General features: G+C 28.0%; 6 protein-coding genes across 21 annotated transcripts in view; 2 read left to right on the forward strand and 4 right to left on the reverse strand.

The window, feature by feature from the left end:
* The window catches only part of LOC106784922 (protein FAM73B), a 34,595-nt gene extending 27,689 nt beyond the window's left edge, over positions 1–6,906 (forward strand). Inside the window, exons 4-9 of the mRNA XM_014744935.1 lie at positions 2,411–2,598; positions 2,856–2,993; positions 4,510–4,622; positions 5,648–5,816; positions 6,043–6,276; positions 6,380–6,906. Of these exons, the coding sequence (XP_014600421.1) occupies positions 2,411–2,598; positions 2,856–2,993; positions 4,510–4,622; positions 5,648–5,816; positions 6,043–6,276; positions 6,380–6,706 (1,169 nt within the window). The 3' untranslated portion in view covers positions 6,707–6,906. The remainder of the gene's footprint in view (positions 1–2,410; positions 2,599–2,855; positions 2,994–4,509; positions 4,623–5,647; positions 5,817–6,042; positions 6,277–6,379) is intronic.
* A 1,134-nt stretch (positions 6,907–8,040) lies between these two features.
* On the reverse strand, positions 8,041–9,623 carry LOC106784891 (putative ATP-dependent RNA helicase TDRD12). Its single transcript, XM_014744862.1, has 4 exons — positions 9,384–9,623; positions 9,146–9,270; positions 8,920–9,039; positions 8,041–8,804 (listed from the first exon to the last, which is right to left on the reverse strand). The coding sequence occupies exons 1-4, from the start codon at positions 9,524–9,526 to the stop codon at positions 8,698–8,700; spliced, it is 495 nt and encodes a 164-aa protein (XP_014600348.1). The 5' UTR covers positions 9,527–9,623; the 3' UTR covers positions 8,041–8,697.
* Positions 9,624–9,759: 136 nt separating this feature from the next.
* On the forward strand, positions 9,760–10,851 carry LOC106784960 (actin-related protein 2/3 complex subunit 5). Its single transcript, XM_014745029.1, has 3 exons — positions 9,760–10,048; positions 10,177–10,249; positions 10,431–10,851. The coding sequence occupies exons 1-3, from the start codon at positions 9,888–9,890 to the stop codon at positions 10,677–10,679; spliced, it is 483 nt and encodes a 160-aa protein (XP_014600515.1). The 5' UTR covers positions 9,760–9,887; the 3' UTR covers positions 10,680–10,851.
* LOC106784959 (programmed cell death protein 10) lies at positions 10,711–13,180 on the reverse strand. Its single transcript, XM_014745028.1, has 5 exons — positions 12,824–13,180; positions 12,478–12,655; positions 12,232–12,364; positions 11,990–12,154; positions 10,711–11,444 (listed from the first exon to the last, which is right to left on the reverse strand). The coding sequence occupies exons 1-5, from the start codon at positions 12,893–12,895 to the stop codon at positions 11,360–11,362; spliced, it is 633 nt and encodes a 210-aa protein (XP_014600514.1). The 5' UTR covers positions 12,896–13,180; the 3' UTR covers positions 10,711–11,359.
* A 722-nt stretch (positions 13,181–13,902) lies between these two features.
* On the reverse strand, positions 13,903–15,879 carry LOC106784970 (superoxide dismutase [Mn], mitochondrial). The gene is made up of 3 exons (XM_014745042.1): positions 15,603–15,879; positions 14,956–15,245; positions 13,903–14,541 (listed from the first exon to the last, which is right to left on the reverse strand). The coding sequence occupies exons 1-3, from the start codon at positions 15,638–15,640 to the stop codon at positions 14,213–14,215; spliced, it is 657 nt and encodes a 218-aa protein (XP_014600528.1). The 5' UTR covers positions 15,641–15,879; the 3' UTR covers positions 13,903–14,212.
* Positions 15,880–17,716: 1,837 nt separating this feature from the next.
* The window catches only part of LOC106784896 (kazrin), a 38,465-nt gene continuing 28,657 nt past the window's right edge, over positions 17,717–27,524 (reverse strand). For 14 of the 16 annotated variants that reach the window (XM_014744880.1, XM_014744877.1, XM_014744883.1 and 11 more), the window contains 3 exons: positions 26,796–26,982; positions 23,382–23,402; positions 17,717–22,207 (listed from right to left, as the gene is read on the reverse strand). In XM_014744880.1, the coding sequence (XP_014600366.1) occupies positions 21,986–22,207; positions 23,382–23,402; positions 26,796–26,982 (430 nt within the window). In that variant the 3' untranslated portion in view covers positions 17,717–21,985. The remainder of the gene's footprint in view (positions 22,208–23,381; positions 23,403–26,795; positions 26,983–27,524) is intronic. The other 2 variants (XM_014744885.1, XM_014744894.1) reach the window with 2 other exon arrangements.

Raw genomic sequence — 27,524 nt, forward strand, 5'->3', positions numbered from 1 at the left:
GAGAGAGAGAGAGAGAGAGAGAGAGAGAGAGAGAGAGAGAGAGAGAGAGAGAGAGACGTCTAACGGGTGGAATCTAAAAAAAGTAAACCTGTTGCTGCTAAGTTTATTTAAAGCATCCCGTGCACTAACACGTTAAACATAAATAACATGATTTTATCGTTACATCATATTAGTTTAATAGATCTTTAATGATAAAATAGAGAATAAAATTATCTTTAACCTTTGACCCTCGATCGATTAAGTCTTTTTTTTTTTTCTTTCTAACCAGAAAATGTAAAAAATTAAAAGGTACGTTTATTGTCTCTCGATGAATTTTTTAGAAAAAGAGAGAGAGAGCCATTAGGATACTAAACTCGGTAACGAGTTTATCGAAGAGTCAATTATTTCCGGAAGATCAATTAACTCTAATTTCAGAGGACCGATTAAAAGCAGAGGAAAATGGATCGACCTATAACGCGATCGATTATTGCGTCAAGGTATAGGAATTTTTAAAGTATTTTTAGATACCTTTTATCATTTATAATAATGTTCGTAGGTCATATATTTCGCAAATAATTAATATCTCTTACTCTCCTTCTTTCTTTCTCTCTCTTTCGCTCTCTTGTGTTGGTCAAGAAATTTATCGACCTGAGAGATAGAGAGAGAGAGAGAAAAAATGGAAGAATAAACGTTCGTCGTTAGAATCGAATAGCCACAATAGATAACTTGCTGCTTCGGGGTAGAAAATATTTTATCTGGACCCCAGTCGAATCGAAAGCAATCTCAACCGTTGAAGGGTGCAACTTCCCTTGTATACAGCTGCACTCATGAATTGCACATTGCTACTCCTTGGACAAATATTATTACAACGGGTGAATTTTCTAGTATACGCACACACACACGCATATATATACACGTTCATGTATATGTATGAGGTTAATAAAAATAATCGAAAATATAGTAATTTTAATTAAACATACATATACAGGTATATATACTAGGATAGATTGAAAATTTTTTAAACCTAACACAGAAACAATTTGTTTCGATCAAACATTCTTTTATTTAAAACGAAAAAATAAGTTTTGTTTTTTTGTCGAGACCTATGTAAGTATTTCTAAATATATGGTGGACCATAGGATAGTTTAAAAATATATTCAATCAGATTATAATTGCTATCATAAATCACACATACACACACACACACATACACCTAATTGATTTACAATACGTATCCGAAGTATGATCTATTACCAAGATTACTTTCGAAATAACATCTAACGTCTAATACATAAAAGATTTTCGAAATATCGACGATTTTATTACAGAAAAAAGAATCAAAATAATCGAGGTAAGTTTACTAGGTCACAAGACGTTTCATTGGCAATACAAAATACTTGGACAATTTTTCTTCGACAATTTCTCATTCATTAATGAAATATACAAAGGAGGTCCCTTCGAATATAGCACGAATAGTCCTGTGTGGATCTCGTTGACATTCTCGAACCGAAGGAATGCTTGTTCTTCCATATTACTTCACATTCACTTCTAATGAATATTAATAAACTCGAAAATCTTATCTTTATTTTATTACACGATGCGGCGAAGGTTTCCGATCAGAGAACGGAGATCGTCATTACGAAATTTATTATAAGAAAGTTTACGTATAATTTCTCGTTTGGTAACAGGTAAACACGCCTTTTCACTTTCAAAAATAATAATCATAATAATCGAATCAAATTCATTTCAATAATAAATTACAATTCGATAAATAGCATGTTTTTGAATGTAAATAATAAGCTGTTTTATAAAATTAGAAACTAAACGACGTTCTCTTTGTATTTATTTTCCTTTGAATCAAAGATTACTTTTATCGGAATTTTAAACAACTACATTTATACTACTACTACTTTAATAAAAAAGAAAAAGAGAGAGAGAGTTAAAAAATAAATCTAGCACACAATGAGATATCCGGTAATTTAAATTTTAAATAAAGACGGCCGTAGAGAGATAGGTTAAAAAGGGAGATACTTGAGAGGGAGGGAGAGGGAGGGAGGATGACTAATTCGATGCAAAAAGCTTGCTCTCGTTTGAAAGAATTATTAGGTTGCCAGATAATCTCGATACTATTAATATTAAATATATTTATCCCTTTTCTTATTTCAATATAAAATATTAAACATTTTTCTTTTCAGTTTAAATTATACTTTATAATAAGAAGATTTTCAACATTTATTTAATCCAAAATATTATTGTTATTAATTTAAATGCAAACTAATAAACATTTAGATATCAGTTATTGGACAACCCAATAAATGTAAACATGGCTAACACAATAGAAATTAATGGCCATGACAATAATGATAATGATAATGATGATGATGATGATGATGATGATGATGATGATGATGACGATGATAATGATACATAGGTTTGGAAGCACTACAGAAAGCACTAATTTACTGGGAGGATGCACTCTCAGCATTCAGTTCAACTTTGAGCAACGATGCCCTTGCCCTGCCATCAAAAGCGGACGCAGCGTTTACGCAGGACGTTCAAGATCTCCTCGACATGGGTTATGAAATTCAGAATCACGCGGAGCTTCTATTCATCGATCAGGTATTGTCCAACTGTCCATCCCTCACCCCTCGTTATAATTGCTCGTTTCGTTTGAATACCATGTTGACACTGGCGACATATAAAAAAATGCTATTATTCTCTCGTCCAATGTCACTTCAAATACGTCACTACTGTCCTTCCTATTTTCTTTTTTTTCTTTTTACCAGACACACACTAGCGAAACAATTTGTACACGTGCGTGTATGAACGTGTATGTATTATATGAACATGTTCTATTTTTCTTTTTTTGTATATAGCACTCGGTGCTGTTTCGTGACGATAGCCAGGAAAGCTTAGAGGATCGCCATCAATCCAACCTAGGAATGCGAATATCGGGAAAGGAAAAAGCTGATGCCGCATCTTCGCCAGAATCATTTGAATCAGCACGAGACGGGGTAAATTTCACACTACCCTTTCAAACATTATTTTTTATCATTTACCATCGGGATAATCACGTTCTACCAACGAACATAACACGTTAGAATAATTTATGCATCGGGTTCGTATTGTTTTTAATGTTACGTTTCGATTTCTTTTTGTCTTTTTTCGAATACGATGACAACAATGAAAAGTAAAATCGTAACGATGCATAAAAATAAAAGGAATACGATAAGACGTTGATACGACGAGTAAAGCGAAGAAAAAGAGAAAGAGGAAATAAATTAAAAGAAGTATAATAAAAGGTGGAAAGAAAAGAGAAGAGGAAGAAGATCAGAAAAAAATACAAGACTCGAACGCTTATTATTCTTTTTTATTATTCTTTGTTTAATCTGATTAATTGTTAAATTCACATATTTCGCGAGTATTCACGTTGATTTTGTGCAGGGAAATCCAAACCTTCGACAGAAATGAACTTTAAAGAAACCCCTTCCATCTTTTTTATCAGTCATTTTATTAGAAAATAAAATATTGTACGACTGAGTTGGATCAAAGATTATACATTGATACAACGCGTTAATATTATTTTATTATAAATACTGATCATAAAAATGTTGAAAAATACTAACCCAATAAATAGAAATTTCAAAGAAATACAACGAAATGCGAATATCAAAATAAAAATTATTGTTTGCCGATAGTTCAATTGCGAATAATTTAATAACAGTTAATAAAAATAGCAGGTGCTATCTTAGTACTCGTAAGAGAGAGTTTATTACAGACGAGAGGCGTTCTATGAATTTCATGTTTGGAATGCGGAAGATACAGAGAGTGCTCTCTCGTCCATGGATGTCGTCCGTTCCCCCTTTTCTGTGTGCGCCAGCCCTCATCTCCTAAGCCTTTTCCGAGAGCATCACCGCGCTTCTTCTTCTTCTCCAATTCTTCCTCCTACGCTTGGGGACGATGACTTGGTTGGTACGTTGTCGTTGGCTTTTACGCGTAGAATACCAACGAATGACGACGATGACGAAGGGGAAACCCACGACCACTACGATGGGTGCGAACGAGAGTGAGAAAATCGCTTTAAGTTTCTTCTTTCCTCGTCGTAAAAGGCCAGATTCATTCTAATCTTGATTCGAAAATCAAACCAATTATTTCATATACATCTTTTTATTTTTTTTCTTCTTCTTCTTCTTCTTCTTCTTCTTCATTATCGAACTTTTTGTTTATTGGTTTACTCAAAAAGTTCGTGCCAATTTCTAAGGAAAATTTAAAAGCAACGCAATGTAAATTTTCCAGGCAACCCCCATAGAATCTAAGGATACAGGTACAAAACAAGGAATGTTATTTTAAATTATAAAATAAGTTCAATGCATATTGGTCGTGTAATTTTACTTGTATTTTTATTCTTCATTGCAGTCATGAATACCTTTCGTTTGCCCGAAAAATTCGTGCCGATTTTTTTTTATATGTTAAAATTTTTCTATAAATTGTTATGAACATTTAAGGCAATTCAATTTAATTTCTTTGCAGGTAGCTGATTTACGTGAATTCGAAGAGTTTTCCGAACTTTTTCCACATTTTGAAAGGCAAAAGTTATATCATGCTGCACTCAAGCAACACGAAGATAAAGGGATTCCTTGCAGGTATATAAATATTACAAATATACAGGGTATAACACAGAATAAGTAAGAAATACTCTATAGGGATGGCAGTGCATCAAATCAAGAAAATAAGTTCATATGAACATATGCCCTATTTGACCTTGTTTCGGAGTTATAGCAAATTGGAGTTTGGATGAACTGAATGCACTTACATTCACAAGAGGTGTTCAAAATGACCTCCTTGTATCTGCACACAAGCTTGCAGTCGTCTTACAAGTAATTGCCTCACTCTTTTCATATTTCCAACTATTGCTCGGATATGGTGGAAGCTTTGTACAATCCTTTCTCGAAGTATTTTCTCAATGTTTATGAACTTTTTATAGACAATGTATTTTAAATAACACCACAAGTGAAAATCCGGTAAATACAAATCGCGTGAGCGAGCAGGCCAGGCAATAGGACCACCACGATCTACCTACTTGTTTGGAAATCATTCGAAAAATTGTCTAGCTAGTTGATAAAAATGCGACATTGTGCATATATCATCAAGTGTGTATCGTGCAACTATGTGCGGTATCTGATTTCCAGTGGAACATCTTATTTCCGTTTATCAAAATAATCATTGCGGTAGAACACTATACGTATAATTCGTTATAATTCCGAAACAAGGTCAAATAGAACATATGTTTATAGAAACATTTTTTCTCGTTTTGAAGTGCTAAAACCACCCCTATATTATTTCTCCACTTATTCTGCAACACCTTTATATTTCTCTTAACACATTGTTAACCGATTATTAAATAAAACAAATCAATAGGTTTCACAATTACTATATTAATATTTAAATTAAAATAATACAAATTCTAAAAAAATTATTAAAAGCTTACACAATCTGTAAAACTTACATAAGTTTTTGGATGTGCAACATGCATCACGAGTATACTCGTAATTGGCCAATGAATGTGTTAAGATCTTCTTGATTTCTTGGATCTTTTTTTTCTTTTCTTTTCTTACACGTTAACAAGGAAATATATCGTATTTCACCTAATATGAACACTGCATTGCAGACGATTGCATACAGAGCTGGTTAAATGTGGCTCCGATGTTGAGTACTTGGCTAAAGTATACTGTCTTCGTCAAGCATACACAAAACTGTTCAGTATAGAATCATCCTCCGTTTGGATCGCTGATATTGGACGTCAAATAATTAGCGATTTAATTATTTATGCCGATAGAGTATGTATTTTCAATCTGTATTGGAGGGTTAAAAAATTTTAAATCTCAACATAAATAAAATTTGATTTTTCCGTTTAAATAAAAATGACAGAAAAGAAATTATTTCTTTCTTAGCTTGAAAACTTTTCAACCCATCCACGTATTTAATATAATCTAAAAATTATAATGTATCCTTTTCAAAATCATTGAGAATAATTTTGCTTATCTTTTGTTCCTTTTTTTTCAGGATCCGAAAGATTATTTGATACATTACGAACGCATGCTAGAGTTTTTGAACGAGCCACGAAACAGTGAAATGATCGAGGAGGAGTTATTTAACCGGGGTGTTAAATGTATTAATTTTTATGACGTACTAATTGACTTTATACTATTAGATGCCTTCGAAGAAGTCGAGAAGCCGCCATCTTCCATCAAGGCCATACTTCAAAACAGATGGATATCTGCGAGTTTCAGAGAAACGGTCAGTTAAAAATAATCAAAACAAATTAATATTAATTAACAATTACTTAATAAACATTAATGTTTATTTAAAATCGTTTAAATGCCGAATCTTTTTGTTGAAGGCTGTGGGAACAGCGGTATGGTCGATGCTGATGGGTAAAAGACAAATGTTGAAATATGACAAAGGTTTCTTGGCTCATTTCTATTCCATTTCGGAACAAATAACCCCGGTACTTGTTTGGGGATTTCTAGGTCCCGAGGGAAGCCTACGATCCACCTGCCAATTTTTTAAGGATCAGGTCATAGAATTTCTCATAGATATATTTAATTTCTTCAAAGTTAGATACACAACTATCGATAATCTTGCAGAGGATATTATCAGAGAAATGAAAGTAAGGGTTGAGAATATTAATCAAAGACTTTCCTTGGAAGGTGCCAGCCAAATTTAAAGACAAATTATTCATAGTAATTTAGATGCACATACACACAAATATATATATACATAATCTATAAAAAATATCTCTCTCTCTCAGAATGGTATAAAATTTATTCTGTAATATTTGATATTTATATTTGTTTTGTTTGTTAGAAAATTTAACAATTATGAATATCGCTATTAGACTATATTGTAAACGTGTAATATATATTTTTCTCTTTTTTTATGAAATATTTTATATTAATTATTATTTGATATATTTCCTTTTAATTTAAATATTTTCAATTATACTTAATATATTGAAATAACTCATTTCTCATCTCGTAAAATTTAATATCAAAAGAAAATAATATACATATTAATTTAGTTTCATTTATGCCGTTATAATATTATGAAAATGTTTGAAAAGACATTTAAATAGTATTATCATTTCGTTAAATTAATTTCAAATACCAAAGACAATTTATTATGTTAGTGTTAAATAGAAAATATTAAGGCATACGTCGTTCTCGAATTATTTTTATATATTTCAATTGTTAATACTTTCTTTTTTATATATAAACATTTACTACACAATAATATTGAATATATTTCATTGAAAAATGAATAATGATTATTAATGATAAATTGTTTTAAGTAGCTATTAAAAATTGGTAAAAAATAATGCAATGTGTCTCAAATGTGTTTTCTATTAATAGAAAGTGATTTGTTCTTATCGTTATTTTTATCATTTTCATTAATGTGTGTATTATTTATACGTTTATAACGATTGATTGTAAAAATGATGTATGTGTATATATATATATATTACAAGAATTATGTGCTACGCTAGCAAAAAAGATTTTAGTAAATTTTAGAGTACGCATTTTACCGGGATAAGTAGTTTATTTAACTCTACTTTATTTAATACGCGTCTAACATAAAAAAGCATATTCCATTAAGTTATAAGCAGTTGTATGCAGTATTGTACAACGCGATGAATGTAGGAACAAATCTGTAGCATTTATATTGAATATTAGTGTTCTAATAGTTCCTCAATACTAAGTAAATAAGATAATGTTAAAAGATTGTTTTTATTGACAATCGCATAAGTAATATCACTGTTAGAATATTTTATTACCTCGCATGAGTATGCATATATGTATATATATGCATTCTACAGAATTACTTTCCATGACTAATTTCTCACACTTTATACTTATATTATCAAGGCAAAACTTTGGAAGCATTTTTACATCCGTAACTTTAACATATTTTTATGTTAGTTGCTTATAATACTCGTTGAAAAATAATATACAGATTCTATATTAACAATTTTGATTAAATTGTAAGAAGAAAATATAATTGTCTTTGAATTGATTTTATTCTTTTAAAAATATACTTTACATTCTTAGATTTTAACAAGAATATTAAATTTTTATAAATTTTCAAACGTTTTTTTAAAGAACGTTCTTTTAATTTCATCGTATGATATATACGCTTGATCTTAAGTAATAAAATTATTTATTACAAAAAATTCATACTGTTATTTCAGAGATTCTTTCATTATTATTATATAATTATTACCCCATATAAACATTCCATAAAAATGTCAACAGCCTAGACACATCGAAACACTAGTTCCTATCAGATTACTAAAGTCAAGGCACAATCGGCATAGTTGTGTAAATTGATAGATAACTCGTACATAGGTAATGAAAAAATTGTGTGCTATTAACTCGCACTGTAACTCACACAAATATGGACTATGTGTAAGAAGATTTTTGTAGAAAAATGACTTAAAACTATAAAAAGGAAAGTAATAAAGAAAACATTCTATAAAAAAAAAATAAAAAAAACAAGAAAGAGCATTTCTTACTCGTAGAAATATTACTGAATTGTTCTAACCAAATTGTAAGTCAAGAAATTAAGATTCTACTTTAAAAATAATTTTCAAATATAAAGTGATTAATGTTATATTAAAAAATAATAGTTAAAAAATTGTTATAACTAGCAATAAATGTGTTATAAAAATATATCATCCATCCATTCATCAGAGGCCTCACTATCATCATCAACTATCTCAGGTAGAATATTTTCCTTGCGTAAACTTTCAGCTAACTTTGGGCTCTCTGCATTGCAATAAAAAGTTATAATAAAATAATAAACTTCAAACGTATACAAAATTTTTAGAAGGTGATTTAATTATTAGAAATTTACAATAGTAAAAAACAACGACATAATTACCATCAATCATTATAAGCCTATTTTCATCCATACTATAATTAGTTTCATATAAATGTTCTGTATCGAGAATAATATAAGGACATTTTTCTTTATTAATTTGTAATCTCAACCAAGGTAACCCTGCAACATAAAATAATACTTAGTTTTAATATTTATATACACGCATATATACATATATATATATATGTCATACTAAAACTGATTTAATAATTTTTATAAAAATTACATTTAAATGCTTTGGTGAGATTGATTTTAATTTCTCTTTCCAAATTAATGTGAGTCGTTTTTTCTGGTACTACGCTGCCAAATAGATACAAATTGACATAATATTCTTTGTCGTTTAATATGGTGCTAAAAATACATTCTCTTTTTAATGTTTTATTCTTTTTTTATTTAACATCTTAAAGTTGTTACCATCATAAATAAATTTTAATAATCCTCATTTTGTTACAAAGTGTTTGTACCTAAACTGTAAATGATCAACTTCGACTCTAAGAAAATAATCTTTAACATCTTGTAATATAATACGAATAACAATCGTAATATCCGTTTGATACCACATTATTTTAGGATTATTAAATAAATTGACAAGTGGCGGGCAATCCATAATGTTCGACTAAATTATAAACACAATTAAAAAACAAAAAATCACGCATACAAAATTTAAATATAATAGAAAATTTGTTTTTTGTCTCTTTAATCATAAAATATGTATTATAAGAGAAATTCGATAAACAATTGATCAGAATTATCATTAATATTTTTTGAGGAATTCTATATTACCGACATGAATTATATGATGGCGCTTCAATCGTTTTTTTGTTTCAAATGAACATAAGTAGATGTCGCTTTCGTAGCTACGATGGCCACGGTTTATAGAATATATTCTTTGTGTCATGGCATGGCAATAAGCCGGGCGTGATCAGGAGTGATCCTTGAAAGGTTTGCGGTGGTAGATAATAATAGATATGTCGAGAAACGACGGTAAAAAAGATACGTCGGCGTCAGCGTTCCGAAAAATAGATGTTGATCAATACAGTGATAATAATTTCAAGGAAGAGGATGCCGATGCTGGCTCGACGGGACCGACTGGTCCCGATGAAAACGAAATTCTGACACTTCTTAGCCAATATCCTTTCACGCATATAATTTCGCATATATATTTATCTTTCTATATATATACATATATTTATCTGTGCAATTTGAATATAGTTTAATTAGTAAGTTAATCGAATAGTTTCCTTAACATATTTTTAAGGGTAAGAATGCAGAAGCATTGATATCCGTTTTAAAATCAGCACCACTAGGATGTAAGAACCAACAGATAAAGGTAACCTCAACAAAATCTTCACTCTTCCGTCTTTAATTTTTCTTTATCTATTAACTGTTCTTTTTTTTCATTGATTAGAATCAATTATATAATTTGATTATTATTCCTTTTTTTTCTACTAATATATAACAATAAAATGTAATTAAAATATTTTTTATTAACACTGACATTAATGTTTCAGGACAATGCTAGGAATTTAACGCAGAAGGTTCTTCTAAGCATAAAATCAAATCAAATGGATGAATGTTTGGCGCAGTTAGACGCAGTAGATCATGACTTAATGGATGTATTAATGAAATATATTTATAGAGGATTTGAAATTCCAACAGAAGGTAGCAGTAATCACTTATTAGTATGGCACGAGAAGGTATATAATATTGGCGGAGTAGGTAGTATCGTACGTGCATTTTCAGATAGTAAACGTGCTTGAAGTATCTCTACTTTTTATTTCTTTTTTTTTAACAAAACTTTTAAAATTATTATTATTGTTAAGCTTTATTCCTCTTCTTCCTCCTCTTCACTGTTATTAATATGACACAAAGAAGAAAGCACGAGAAAATAGTCTTAACAAATTCTTATTTTTCTTATAAAGAGATACATCTATTTGCATTGTACGAGCATTGTTTTACAAAATAATTTTTTTTATTCATTTCCTTTGTAATCAATTAAATAAGATATTTTTTCTTATACATTTTTTCCTTTGCAAATGTTTCATCGTTATTTGTTAACGAGTAAAAGCATTTACAATTTTTGTTTGTTTGACATAAAAAGAAAAAGAAAAAGAACTAACTCCGACTAATGTAATATAAATAGTTGTAATATTAATAATAAGACAACAGTTTCTTTTTATTTAACATGTATATGTATGATAATTATACGCCGCTATTAGAAGCAGCCACTGTGGATAAAATAGTGGTAATCTATTTATCACGTTATACATATTATTTAAATATAATCTTCAAACAAGTAGATTCTACATTAATAGAATATTATATTACATACATATATATATATATACAGATATATATATATACATATATATATATATCGATTATTTTATTGTTATGGTATCACACCGACCAACGATCCCCGAAGAGCCATATGAATTTTTTATTCACATTTATCCTTAACGGTGAGCATTATCATGTTTGTTTGATGTATTAAATATAATGCGCTCACGAATACTGCATTTGCTCTGAAACAATGTCACAAATAGTGTCAAAGTCATTATACATTCTTATTTTAAATAATGTATTATATATATATATATATATCATTTCTCTAAGCGTAAAAGCAAATTTAAAAACAAAAACAAAAGATTACATGAATATATTATTCTTGTTAGTGAATATTATTATCTACCACGACAATTTAATTTTTAATATAAGTTTTCTGTAATTTTGTTGAAATATATTTTTCAAAATGTCAACTAAAAATGCGAGTTGTACAGAAAGAAAAGAAAAAAAGACAAGTATTAAATAAGAGGTGCTACTACCTATAAAAATAAAGAAAAGTGTATGTGATAGAATATGATAAATGTGTTCAAAATGTTCATCATACTTAAGTTAAGAGATTTGAATTATTGCACAATATTTATACAATATTTTATAAGAATTCTTATACCAAAAAAAAACTGATGTCCTAAATGTTTTAATGATTATATATACACATACACGTACACTCGAAAGTTCTTATTAATGAGAAAATTTATAAGTATAAAAATTGTATCTATCTACTTACTGTCCTTCCTTGAAGTATTCCTTCAACGTGTTACTAAACCTTTTACTATATTTTACAAACTCTTTCTTACGTTGCTCTAATGCTTGTTTTCTTGTCGAACTTGGTATAAATGCGGCAACCTCATTCACAGCATCTAATAACTTTTTTATCGCACTTGCTATTTCTCTGCAAGAATTAAATCAAAATATAACTTTTAAACTATGTAACATCAAGAAAAAACATAGAAATATAAAATTATTTACTTAATCGTTTCAAGAAACGTTTTACGGTCTGTTATTTCATCTGGAATACGACTCAATATTCTTTTCAGTGACATAGATTTACGATTTAATTCTTGGAAAGCATCTTCAGATCTAGCAGTCCGATACTCAACAACTGTAACAAAGATCTTCATTAAAATTTTCTATATTAATAGATTATTTTTAAATATATAATTGTTAACACTTTTATATTTATAAATAATTGTTTAATTCGCAATAAGATTTTACCGTCGTAATCGGAAGCAGCGCCTTGCAAGCGTAAAACGCTTTCGTTCATATCGAGATTTAATTCAGCCCTTTGTATAATTCCAAGAATGAGGTCGTGCATTATACCAGGATATGAATTTTCTGCTTTTGAGAGTGCAGTGCATAAAGTTTGAGCTGCCATAACATTTTGTCTCTCCAACTAAATTAAGGAAAAAGTATGACATACATTGAAAAAAGTACTATAATAAAGTCAAGAAAATTTTGTTGGAAATCTTTAAAATTCATATTGATTTTATAATGAATATATTTTTTGTAAATATAACTAAATGTAATAATAATTATTTAAAGATATCAGATCAGGTGATACCTTAGTTAAAATTGGCCGTAATATAACGGGAAGTACAAGAGATGTAATTGGAGTCTCATCGCCCATTGTCATCTTTCACTGAATTTATTTTCTTAATATGACAGTTCTAATAACGTCTTACACGCGCGTGCATATGTTTAATAATTTAATTTTAATAGGTCACGATATTACACGAATAGAGTATAATGCTGTTAGAATTATTCGACTATGTAACAGGATATTATCTTTTTTTCCTATTAGTCCTTTTTATTTTGTTTATAACTGGTAAGAGAAAATACCAAAGGTTATAATATTTCTTCTTTTTATCGTTTATGTCTTCTGATGGCTTCAATTCAAGACAGCGTTGCCAAACGTCAAAAGTGAAAGTATTCAGGAACATTTAGATTCGTATAGCCAACGACGTAACAACAATTTCTATCGTTTATAATTGTGTGTGTGTGAAGAAAGAGAATTTAATATTTAAAATATTTATTTATTATTTTAAATAGGGTATTTGGTTTAGTTTTTGAAGATCTTTGATTTTTTAAAATTCATTTATTTATTATATATAATATATTGATTATAGTTTTTAGGTTAACAATCTAGTTTTTAACAATGTGTGTTTGTGTTCAACTTTATTATTAAAAAGTCTGAATATAATATAATAATATGCTTAATTATTTATGTTTATTATTATAAATATAAATAAATGGTTATATTGATAAGAGTTTTTAAGTTAGAAACCTAGTTTTTAACAATTGTGTGTGTATGTGCTTAAATTTATTATTGAAAAGTTTTAATAGAATATAATACTATACTTTATTATTTGTATTTAATATTATAAATGAAGTTATTATATATTTAACCAAATATATTTATAAAATTAATGCATTAGTTTTGTTAATAATATTATAATTAATTAATGGATTTGTCCTGTTGAAAGTAGTTTTTGTTGGATCACAAAAATGAAACAATGAGTATGATTAATACTTGAATGCGTGACCACTTATAAACACCGTGTGCTATTAACTCTAGGGGATGAGGAGGTATTGTCAAGGCTCCTCAAATCTGTAAAAGGGGGAGAGTAATGAACACACTAATTTAATAATTTTATTTTTTAATTTCCATGTTAGCTGTTTTTATACAGAGCATATAAAGTTAATGATAAAAGTACATAAATTGTATATAAGTAAATACAATTTTTGTTTTCCTATTACTATATTTATATACGCATATGATAAATACCTAAAATATTATTTGCAATATTTCTATAAATTAATAACAGTTCAATAGATATTTCAGACTTTTTTTATATAAAAAGAAAATATTAAAATCGATGAGAGTTTTATATGGTGCACAATACTAATTTTCAATGTGCCGTATTACGCTTTTTTTCATATGTTAATCCAATTAGAGGCCAGCTGCTTGTTTAAAGCGAGCGTTGACATCTTTCCAATTAACGATATCAAAAATCGCTTTTACATAATCCGGTCGTACATTTTTATACTGAAGATAATAAGCATGTTCCCAAACGTCAATACCAAAGAGTGGTACGAGACCAGTTGTAGCTTGAAGAGGATCTTGATTTGCACAAGTTGCAATTCTGAGAGACTTTGATTTCTGATCATATCCAAGCCATCCCCAACCGGAACCTTGAACGGCTATGGTACTTTCTGATAAACGCTTCTTCATCTCTTCGAGAGAACCAAAATCTTTTTCTATTTGTTTGATAAGGGTACCTGTCAAAACATTCATTCATATTAAAATTGTTTTCTAAAATTATTTAAGTATCTTATCGCGAAAAAAAAAATTGAAAGGTCAAAATTGCATAAATAAAGAAAGTATGATAATATAATCAATTATTTCTTTTTTTCTTTTCGTATTAAATTCATAAATTTATACTAAATTTCTTTAATATTTTAAAAGATAGATAAGACAAATGGTAGATTATTTTTGAGCTAATTAACCCTTTGCACTATAACAACATTTGAGACTTGCGATACACTTTAAATGTAACAAACATGGGTCCTATATAACAGAATTTATCAGAACATAAACATAATATTGATTAATCACTAAAAAAGATTATAAACTTTGAAAAGAACTTTTGTAATGCATTTATTATACCTAAATAATATATTCTTTAAACGTACCATCTGGATTACCACCATGGGGCGACAGATTAGCCCAAAAGATACTATGATTAAGATGACCACCTCCGTTAAATTTTATAGCAGGAGCAAGCGCAATTTGTGTATTTACATCACCTTTGGCAACAGCTTCTTTCATCTTTTCTTCGGCAACATTTAAATTATTAACATAAGTCGCATGATGCTTAGAATGATGTAGTTGCATAATTTCTGCACTTATTATTGGTTCCAATGCTTTGTAATCGTAAGGTAAATCTGGTAGGGTATGTTTTAATCTCGCACATTGATCTTTACTGTGAAAATATTATAAATTAAATAATTACAGAATGAATTAATTAATATTTAATTATTTTAACTAATAATGAAACTAAATATTTTATATCATAATTACTTAATAGAATAGTAATCAATGAATAAGAGTATGACATTTTGAACAAAAATGTTTTGTACTGGTACTTTAGTACTATAATATTCGTACATTTTTTATTTAATTCAATTTTCTATTTAATAAATTAATGTAAATATAATGCAAAAATGATATCAAGCATTTAAATGGAATGAAGTTGATGGTAAAAAGGGTTAGAAATTATGTAATGCTTACTGCACAAATGAACAAATTTGTTTACGAAGTAAAATGTATAAAAACATACGTGATATTAGCTGTCACAATTCTCCGAATGGCGTACATTGTTGTTATTGTATAAGAAAAGAAGACTTTTTTTTAATTATTATGTTTCGAGTTTAAGCAAAGTAGAACCGGTTCTCGTTGACGTCTCGCGAAGCAGAATGAGCTCTGCAACGAGAGCGAATGAAACTAATAAAGTCAATGTATGAGTAAACGTAATTTCCAAATGATAAATTTCCTCTTAAATCAAATGATCAATGTTTATTTTATTAACGGGGTTTCCCTGTTACGAAATTAACAATGAGTGCATTTAGTATTTGGATCATAAAAAAATACCGACGACCTGGGGAAAAGTCAATTCATAATTTAACAGGAAACGCTAATAATTATTAAATTGTCAATAAATTTTCATTCGTTTACGATCAAATAAAAATAATAATTTTTTAATGAATTCATTAGTCGTTTATTTTTTTTTCGTATGTAATTATTTAATTATTCTGTTTTTTTTTTTTCATAGGGGTTTTTAGCATGATTGCAAAAAATATTACAAAATATACTTTTTTCTAATGTTAATTGAAATATTATAAGATCTTTTTAGCTAATAATTTGAATCTACATTTATAAATTTATTTGAAATATCGTGCGTAAAAGAAGCTTTTATCTTTTTACTCTGTTGGTAATAACGATTGGAAGTGCCATCTATCAGTAAGGAAGAGAAACTTCTTTATCGGTGGTTATCGACTTATCAATTTTTGCAATTTTTTCAAATTTTTTCCATATTACTAATGTGATACTTATTGAAATTATAAAACGTAATTAATTCATCATTGCACAGAAGTAAAAGTAGTTGTTTATTTCTCTTTTTTTTTTTTTAAATATTTAGGTACAATCCACACAAATATATACAAACAGTACTGGTCACATATACAACGATATTTTTTCAATCTTTTTAGCTCACATTTTAAATAGATATTCGCAAGCGAATATTACGATGATGACATAACGATATTGCGATCTACCGTTAGTCGATATTATGTAAAATATAAATCAGATCAAATATTACTGATCTGACTAATTCCCATATACATATACATGACTATTCCACGCCAGATCTGAAATAAATGGATCTTTCAAAATTATATAAAATTGATTAGGTAGACAAGAAAGCATGAAAATTTTTAACATTTTTCAAATCGTCACGATTTCATATCTATATACAGGTTTTGCATTGCAAATTCAACTATTCTCAAGTTAAATTCATCTTTCTGCAAATCAAATTGAGCTTGATTTTCAGAAGGATGAATTTTATTTGCAAAAAATTGAATTTGGAACGCAAGAGCTGTAAATTCACGAACAATACACTTTCAGTACATCTCTTTTGCGTACTATCTTTTTTTAATTAAATTAAATTAAATTATAACAAATAGAAATAGATAGAGAAATTGTTCGAAGAAACATTATATATTAAATGATTTCCTATATAATAAATATTAAATTATAAATATTATATCTACACAAAAATATCATTTATACAATCACACACATATTTATGTCCGATGAATATAAATTATTTGNTATATATATATATATATATATATATATATATATATATCTATATATGTATAGTAATAAGAAGCAGAACACATGGAAAGTAGAGTAATTTGTTTATAATCGTCAATAAGGATTCTCAATGTATCGATATATAAAAAACGTTATCTATGTCAGCACACATAATTATGTGCACGATTATTAAATACATGTTACATTTGTCATTGTCAATTAAATATAATTAATTACAGAAATATTTATTTAATCAATAAAAGTCTTTTTTTTTACGCTTCAAATTAATTAATCAAGCGATGCAAATGCATTCGCGTTATCTATATAAATAGATAAATAGATAAATATTCGATACAAGAGATTACATATATTGCACTATTTAAAAAATTATGATTTTACTTATGTAGAATAAAAATATCAAAGTATAGTTGTATACAATTTCATTTTTAGCTATTATTTCAGTTTTTTTTATTTTTCCAAGGAAATTTTATAGTTTTTGTATTTTCACACATACACGATGCAGTCGTGGTATTTGCTTTTATTTATTTTTCTTTTCCTTTTTGTGCTTTTTTTATATTCTCTTCCATAATTCGTTTTAATACTCTTCTAACGAAACACGCGCATCATTTGAACTTTCTACAAAATTTAATATGGAGTTTAGTCAACATTAATAGAATTGTATAATATCATTGTCAGTGAAAATTATTTTCAAAGTTACGAAAAATGTAATTAGTATTAAAAAAATATTTGTCTTCAAAAAGAAATACGTGGATGGGGTGAACAAAAGTTGTTGAGCCTAACGTGGAAACAAATTTTGTCATATTTTTCTTTTCTAGATAAGAATAGGCTCGAAACTTTTCAACCCAACCTCGTATTGTCGTATAAATGAAATTTTATAAGAACAAACGCAATTATGTATCGGCAGTTATTTCTTTCTTTCATTTTTTTTGTAAGTAATTTCTTATTTTTTCTTTTTTTTTAATCGTACAGGGAATCATAATTGAACCCAATTATTTTATCGTGGTCTTAAATGTGTCGATTATGTGTATAATATATATCTCTGTATAACTTGTTTATACTATTATTATTATTATTATTATTATTAATATTATTATTATTATTATATATGACACTCTTGTATTTTCAAACTTGTCGCTAAATATCAGCTAAATATTTACCTATGATTGTGTTTTTTTTTTTTAGTAATTAAGACTCGAATCTAAAAACTATCTGGGTGGGTTGAAAAGTCTTGAGCCTAATATAGAAACTATTGTTTTCCAATAAAATTTAATTTCTTTTTTATTTTTCGACATAGTCTGAAAATTGTTTTAAAAAAGAATAGGCTCAAAATTGTTCAATCGATCCTTTGTAACGTCGTCAAAATTATATTCGTAATAACACACGGTGAGCCAAAGCTACAATGGAATGTAATCGAAATACAATACGATTGTGCACTCGTAAGTGTATTTTTATGCATTTAAGTAAATATTATAATCGTAATTATTAAAAAATACGCGTTGTTAATACTTAATGTTCGATAAACATAAGAAATAGAAACACACATAAGTAAGTCACCAATATCATTGAATCTCATTTCTTCAAAATTTACATTGTTCGTTTCTTAAAAATTATTTCACGACATATTTTTTCCTCCATTTGATAATATATTGTCATATTTCCATCTTACGTTTATAATTGTAAGTTTTTTCTTCCACTATACCATAATACATTTACCTTTCATTGTCCTTTGTTATAATTTTTTTTTTCATAGTGGCCCCTTTTTTTTTATTTCTTCTGTTTTTTTTGTTTCCTTTTCTCTTATTTTTGTGTTTGATACGCAATGGATAAATAAAAGCTATTTATTTATTTATTTTGTCTTTATTATTATTATTATTATTATTATTAATAATATTATTACTTTTGTTTCTCATCTCTCTCCCTTCATAAAAACAGCTTGCAAGGAGTATCAATCATTTAAGTGGGTGGATTGAAAAGTCTTGAGCCCAACATGGAAACAATTCTGCTTTTTTTTTTTTTTTTCGGTCGGTTTACTTTTATTTCTTAGTTTTGTTTTTTTACATCGAGGCTAAAAACTTTTCAAACTAATCCTCTCGTTAATTGGAATAGTGGAATACTGATACAACAAGGCAGTACAATCGTTACAATATTTTTTTGTTCTTTTAATTCCTGTGATATGATATTTTTAATCATAGATTATACACATTTTATTTTCCCCCTACCCTACCTTTTTCACCCTCCTTTCTTCTCTGTTTTCTTCCGTCGTATTTAATATATTCATTCAAAACCCACTTTTTATTAGTAAGCCACTTAGCAAATTATGCTTTAGAACATGAATTCAGTAATCTTACTTTGTGCATTTCTATCAGATTAGAGCAACAAGGATATTATTTATCTCTTACACGAGAGACACATAAACACTTGTATACAATTTTCTTTATGCTTTGTTTGTTTTAAATATATATGTATATGCATATGTATAATTTTCAGAGTATGTGTGCGTTTGGGATTAGTTATAATTTCGTTAAGAATGAATTTTTTGTTCCCCGAAATTATTTATCATTAATATGTTGATTGACACGCATGTTTGACACGTTTTATCTTAGAGGCCACGATTCTAAGATTAAATATAAAACAACATAGCAACGCCGGGCACCGATGACCCCCATGGCCCCCCTCCCCCGATCGATAGAACAAACGCTGGTTTCCGGTAACCGACGTGACAATCAACATCTTCATTTCATCATCATCATCATTATTATCATTATCATCATCATCATCATCATCATCATCATATCTATTATTATATATTATTATTATTATTATTATATATTATTATTATTATATTCATTTTTTAAATAGTTTACGAACACAAAAATGGAGAGGGAAGCACAAACAAATAAATGAAAGAACGAAAACGCGAAATAATATTCTCATGGTTTTCTTTTTTTATAATAATTAGTAATAAAAGTATTCGAATATTTGTATAACTCGACGACGTGTTGTTGATTATTATATTTGATTAATTAAAACGTAATCTAACCAAAACGCGTTTTTGTTTTTCTTTCATTTAATTACACAATAGCAACATTTACGATTAGTTTTACATCAAATGGGAGATGCAGCAGATTATAAATGGGAATCCCTCTTTTCTTAGAATATTAGAAATATTTTGTTCTTATGTTTATTCATCATTTTCATATTATTGTGCTTATTTATTTTTTTCTTTAACGTCATTCAGGTTTTTGTTTGTTTTGGATATGCACTTGACAAAACTAATTTTGTTTTTTTCTTCTTCTTCATAATTAATTTTTTAGGCTAATTCTAAATCATTTGAATCATTTGCCTGGTTTTTCTAATTCTAAGATTAAATGAGTTCTATCATTTAATTAGAGAGACAATTTTTTCGTTTTCTTATTGTTATATACACTCAATGATCCGATTATTTATATTAAATATGGACAATTAATGAAGACAATCATTTTTATATTTGTCAAGGTAATTATGATAGTGACCTAAGTCAATAAATTATACAAATTTATTAGATGATTTATTTTATAATATAAATCACTTCAGTATCAAATTAATCATAAAATTCATTTTTCCAATTTTTTTTTTACTTAGCTCACTGTCATAATTACCGACATAATTATGCGTTTATGTATGATGCGTTTATTATCATATTATTATCATATTAATTGTATCTGTTATGTGGCAGGTATATATAATAGAATTAGTACCGGTAGAACATAAAAAACATAGATCATCTTGTTTGTATGATGCGAAATAATGAAATTCGTTGTTCAACGCGATTATCATTTATTTCATCAATACTGTAAAGGATGAATTTTAAGTCAAATGAATCACAGATATTCATTTTATTTTTTTTTTTTAAATATAGTATGATGAGGATTTATAGGCCAGTTGTTTTGTTTTTGAAAAATAAAAACAATTTCTCAGTAATTATTGTAAGCCAGTGGTTGTAAAAAGTTCGTTATTGTGCGAATTATGGGTCATATATTTTTATATTTTTGTAATAAAATTAAATTCGTTAGAGATTCGTATAATAAGATTTTACTTTTTGACTAATTATAAAACAAAACCTAGTCTTATGAGAGATAACTCACAATCAGATTTTTTCTCGAGTAATTTGAATAGAGGGATATTCTAAAAGGTTCTTTACCCAAAAAATAAATCAAAAATTCATATTGATTAATTAATAAAATGACACAGTGTTTAGTTTATCATTCCAAGATATGAATTTTTAGTTGAACTTTTGTTGAAAAATGAAGGGTCTACCATGTCACCCTTTCACAACAACAAAACATTAATCTAACTTTTGCAGTGTTCAATAAATCAACTTATAGTACACCCCCAAGATTTATATTAGATCGGCCAATAAATATATTTAGAAATACTGAATCCATGTGTAATTTTAATATCGTGTCATATATATATTTAAAGAAAATAATTGACCAATCTAATAATAAATTAAAAAAATAAAAACGCGTAAATTTATTCGAGATAAGTTCGTTGATTCTTCTTCTTGATATTGTTGTCTTCCTTAGTGGAAGATTGCCAAGTTTCTTCAGCTAGGCTACCATACCTTTGTACACCGGGGAATGGTTGGCCTATGCTTTGCGGGGAATAAGAGCTGCTTTGTAATTGATAATAATTACCAGCGGATATTGATTCGCATTGATATTGATCGTCGGCAAGTACGTTGCTGTAACCGGAGAATGAGCTACATTGGGACGATGAATATGACGAGGAATAACCACGTTCGCTTAAACTTCTATAAGGCCCCGGATGATGGAGCCTATCCTCTTGTCAGACTGCTGTGTTTACTGCAACGTTAGTTATGTATTCGATGTCACCGATACTTTTAACACGACGATGTTTCTTTCCAACGGTGATCTCCGGTGCCGGTGAATTACTTCTCACACTGTTCATGTATTGACATTGACTAGCAAGACTTCCGGTATCCGATGAGGAAGATGGCGACGCCTTTTCACTTTTCGGTCGCAGACCAAACGCTCGACTCAACGAACCCTGCGATAAACAATTATAAAACAAAATATTACTTTCATTTTCATTCGTTTATTTTTATTATTCGAAATTGGATAATTTATTATTTTTTTTTGTTTTTTTTCTTTTTAATAATATTTTTTCTTTTTTTTTCCTTTCCGTACACTTTTCTATTCATTTGGATAGTATTTTTTTTAATACTTTTTGTTCGGATATTTTTGAAAATAAATAATTAATGGATGTGACTGTCGTTTTTTTTTTTAATATGAATAATTATTTGTCAGTATTTATAATAGGTTTAAAGTTGTTTTTAGAATAAAATCTTGATACAGGGTAATAGGCATTGATATTTTATAAATACTGTGATTATCTATTTAAAATTAATTAATACCGAGACTACTTCTATTTGCATAATGACATTTTTATTATAAATACTGACTATTTATTTAAAATACTGATCCATTAAATAGCACGATTTTGTTTTAATTATCTTCTCACGATAGACGAAGAAGCTACGAGTAAACACAAGCACTTTACATACTGATTGGATTAATTATCCAAATTAGAAACTAAGGACAAAGACAGAGGATTGTATAAGGAAATTATTAAAACTATTAGATGGTTTCCTTTACATATGAAAATGAAAATACATAAAAATGAATGTTGATGATTTCATGTTAATAAGGATGATAGACAAAATTTGATTAATATATCTTTTTTTATATGATAGAAATTATTAAAGAATTATTTTCAGAAATACAATATATTAAAGTTCTAGGTTAGTAAGTCACGACAACAAATTAAACAAATTAAAAAGCAAAAGCACGTGCGATGATGCAGCGAAGAAAAATCAAAATATATTTTATTCTTTCCCTTTTTTATTTTAATGTCACACACATTAATTTTAAATCAACAAATTTACGTTCAACCAAATTTTTAGACAGAAAGAGAGAGAGAGAGAGAGAGAGTAAGAGAGAGAGAGTAAGAGATAGAGAAAGAATTACAAGTACACGAGAGAAAGAATGATAGAAATAAATTAATGGATAATAAAATAAATACACGTAAGATAAAGGATGGAAAAAAAAAAATAGAAAGTTACAAAAAAAAAAATTACTGATTTATATGATTAAAAAAAAAAAAGAAAAAGAAAAGTTGATTAATCTATTGTATTTTTTCTTATTTTTTTTATTGCCCATACCTGTGAGTTCATCCACGATAACTAGTAAAAAAAGGCGAAAGAAGGTCGATTAAGAACCCACACACGTTTTTATTCCACATTGAAATTATAGTTTATATTTACATAATCGTGGTGTATCAGGATGATTAAGGCTAATGGAACACCTTCCGTCATTATATATTCCAAAGTGATTAAATAATTATTGATTTCGGTAATGCGTATGCAATAATAATTTTATAATTCGAACATATATATATGTATATATATATATATATATATATATATATATATATATATATATATATATTTATATATATATTTCAATATCTACAGGGTGTTTGAAATTGTTCCGATCAAACGACGTAAGCGTATTCCTTGCACAAAAATAAGATAGTTAAATATTACATAAGTATAAATCATATAAAACTTCATTCAAAAGTTATGATTTCAATTATAAATGTTCGTGTTTACTCGACACCATGATTGTTCATAAATTTCTAAGCCGATTATTTTAACCTTTTCTTACGTTTATCTATGATGTTTTACTTTTTTGAAACGATTTAGCTAACCCTAATCGATATCTGTTATCTTTCAATTTCCTCGCGGAATATTATCGATCGAAATGTCAAAAGTATTTTCAAACCAAGAATATGTCAGACATTCGGTTACGCGTATGATTAGTGAGACAGTAATTACTCGAGGTTGTTGCAAGAGAGTATCAATGCAGACTTCCTGCTAGAATAATCAAACATCCTTCAGATTTTTCGATTGTGCATTAACAATTATGCGAAATAGGTTTGTTTGGACCAACAGCGGTGACGGACTTGAATTCGCGTAGGTTGTCGGTTCTTTGAACGAGAAATTAGATGATTTACTATTTATGTCATAATTTGTTCATAATGTTTTAAATGATCTACGTTTATGTAACATTTTGTTCTTATTTTCGTGCATAAAATATGCTCACATAGTTTGGTAGGAAGAATCTCGGACACCTTGTATATACCGTGTGTTATTATTATTATTAATATTATTATTATTATTATCACGTTAGCTCGCTATAATCTAAACTTTTTGAAGGATGCTGTATTTTTAATTAATCTCGTACAAGGCAGGGTCCAATCAGATACACAAGGACGACACACGTATATTCCTACACGTATATGTAATATATACAGAGTTTACAGAGTTTCTCGTCCGATGATGGTGCATTAAGATGCCAGAGTTACACGCACACGATTAGACCATTTAACGGTGTGACAAACATGGCTTACAGACGTTATTTACGATTAATTATTTTAATTAAATAGTTCGTTATAGTGTGTAAGGAAAATGCTTTTTCTTTCTTTCCTTTTTTTATTTTTTTTTTGTTTTTTTTTTGTGTTTATTTATTTTTTTAATTCTTCATTTTTCTTCAATCGAGAGTATTTTCTTTTAGTTATAATAATAATAGTAATTATTATTATTGTGTTGTTATTGTTATTGTTGTTGTTGTTGTTGTTGTTGTTGTTATTTGTTAGTGTTATTTTTAATATTTTGTTTTATTTCATTTGTTTGTTTGTTTGTTAACTATTTTTATTTTTACGTATTAGCATGAGCGCGAACATAGGCCCATAAGTTCGATCAGTCTTCTTCTATTTGAAAAATTTCATTTGTAGCTTTTAAAAAGCGAATTTACAATTAAAGTGACAAGAATATAAGTATACGAGCAAGTATACTCGTGCCAATAAAATTGGGACAGTAGATTAATTACAAAACTTAAAATATTGAAATAATATATGTTTTATCATTTTTATTTTAAAGAAATATTAAATTTTTTTAATATAAAATAAATCATGAAATAAATATTTTCCCATTTCGTGACTTACAATTAGTACAAAAAAAATGAAAAAATATTGAACCTATTTTTTAGCTTGAAACAAATTTTAAATTGTAATAGAAAGTAAATTATCAAACGAATTGTTTTCCTATTTTTTCTTTTTCATTTAATCGGCACACTTTACGATTGTTTTATTTTAAATATATCTTTTTTGTATATTTGTGCGGATCGATAGAGACATTTTTTAGGATAATTCTATAAACCTACAATCACCCTCTATAAAAAATCGGAGATCCGACGAACAACGAGTTCATTTTCAAAATTCTATTCTTCGAGTATTAAGCCGAGGATTTTTGTTTAACATTGAATTTTTTAACGTTCGCTAAACGACATTTAAACATTCTTTACGTTTACCTTTTTAGATTAAAAATCATTTTCTGTCTTTTTTATTATTTTTCTTCTTTGAGATTGACTGATTGATTGTTTAGCAAAGATAATGAACGAACGAAGCAAAGAAGAATGAATGTAAAATTATCTGATTTTATTTACGGTTGAAGACTCACGAAACGCAGTGATAGAAATCGATTAGAAATGAATTCTAGCTCATAGCTCACAGCACAAAGACAATTGAAATGAAATTGAGAAAAAAAAGAAAAAAGTAGAAAAATATTTAAAAAAAGAAAAAGAAATATTTAGAAAAATATATATATATAATTTATTTGTGTTTATTGGGAATAAATTTTTGATCATATATCTCCGTGCATCGAGTTTGAAAATGATTAATTAAGCGTTGTTTTATGTGATATAATATCAAAATGGAGGAAGTGTGACAGCGAAAGGGTGAGTAAGATATATATATATAGACAAAAATTAAATAAAAATTTATAAAACGTTGTACAAGCTATATTAAGAAATCTATGAACATGCTTATTAAAATATAATAAATTAGACTAGGCGAATTATGAAGCGAATAATGAACGAATATTTCGATCTTTTTATCTCTGTAACATGCACTTTTATATTATCTGTTAAACATGCGTGTGAAAATGAACAATATATTACCGCTATTTAATCGAAAAGCCCATTTTGTTATACTGTTATGTGTTCCGAATAACTAAATCAATCAATGGGACAAGTTACGTGAAATTATGAATGCATTTTAAATTCTAATTTTATGATACGAACTTTGAATTATTGTAATTGTGATAAAAATTATTATTTCTTATATAGACACTTGAATATAGACACAAGAACACTTGTCATCAATGATTTATAGTCAAATTTTAATCAATAGGACAAATTATAATAGACATTCGATTTCAAATTTGTAAGATAAATCAAAAATTATAATTAACAAATGTTAACATAAATATTTATCTCTTACCTAATAAAATCTTCCCTCCAACCAAAAAAAAGATATTTTATATTAATTTACAACTTGTCATCACAATGATTGAAATAGTATAATAAACAACGTACAAAAGACATTTGGTCTATATTACAAAAAAATAGTAGTATAAACAAGACAATAAACAATTCAAATATACTGTAATAATCCTGGTAATCCTAATACAGTTGTAAACGGACGAGACTCTTGTATCATTATTATAATACATTACCCTAAGACTGGATCTCCGTCTATCAACAGTGCCAACATGATTAGCCGTCATATGAAGAGCCGAAAGTGATGTTTGATGGTGTTGATGTAGTGCTCTGCTTCCACGATTTAGACTACCTCCAGCGCTCATGGTACTCATTTGACGACCTCTGACAGTGCTGCCCTTGGGGACCACGTCCAGTTGACTTCTACACATATGCACACCACGCTTCATGCACACCTCTGCGTACACGCTTTCTATTTCGCTTTAATATGCACACACTTTGGCGTCTCAGCGGGCACACATACACGTTCGAATACATACTGCAGCAGACCGTTCTATTTTTCCCTTTTTCTTTTCTTTCTTTTTCCTTTCTTTCTTCTTTTTTATTTATTTTTTTTTTTTTATCTTCATTTCATATTTAGGTTGCTTGGTGATTGATTATATTTTTTTAGGTCGATCGAATTGATTCTATCGAAATTTAAATGGGAAATGATTGGTCATAATTTTTTTTTACTCATGAATTGAAATTAATTTTTGATAAAATAATATTCCATTGGTTGCTGCAGCTGCTCGAGAATAGAGAGAGAGAGAGATAGAGAGAGATAGAGAGAGAGAGTGAGATAGAGAAAGAAAGAAAAAGAAAAAAAAGAAACATAATTGATATTTTCAAATGAATATCTAGTTACAACATAAATATACATACACAAGAGAGTGTTCTGTGCACCATCGATAATATATATATATATG

This window comes from Polistes canadensis, unplaced genomic scaffold (genome assembly GCF_001313835.1).
Source record: "Polistes canadensis isolate GaletaPanama2010 unplaced genomic scaffold, ASM131383v1 scaffold_42, whole genome shotgun sequence".
Taxonomy (NCBI): Eukaryota; Metazoa; Arthropoda; class Insecta; order Hymenoptera; family Vespidae; genus Polistes; species Polistes canadensis.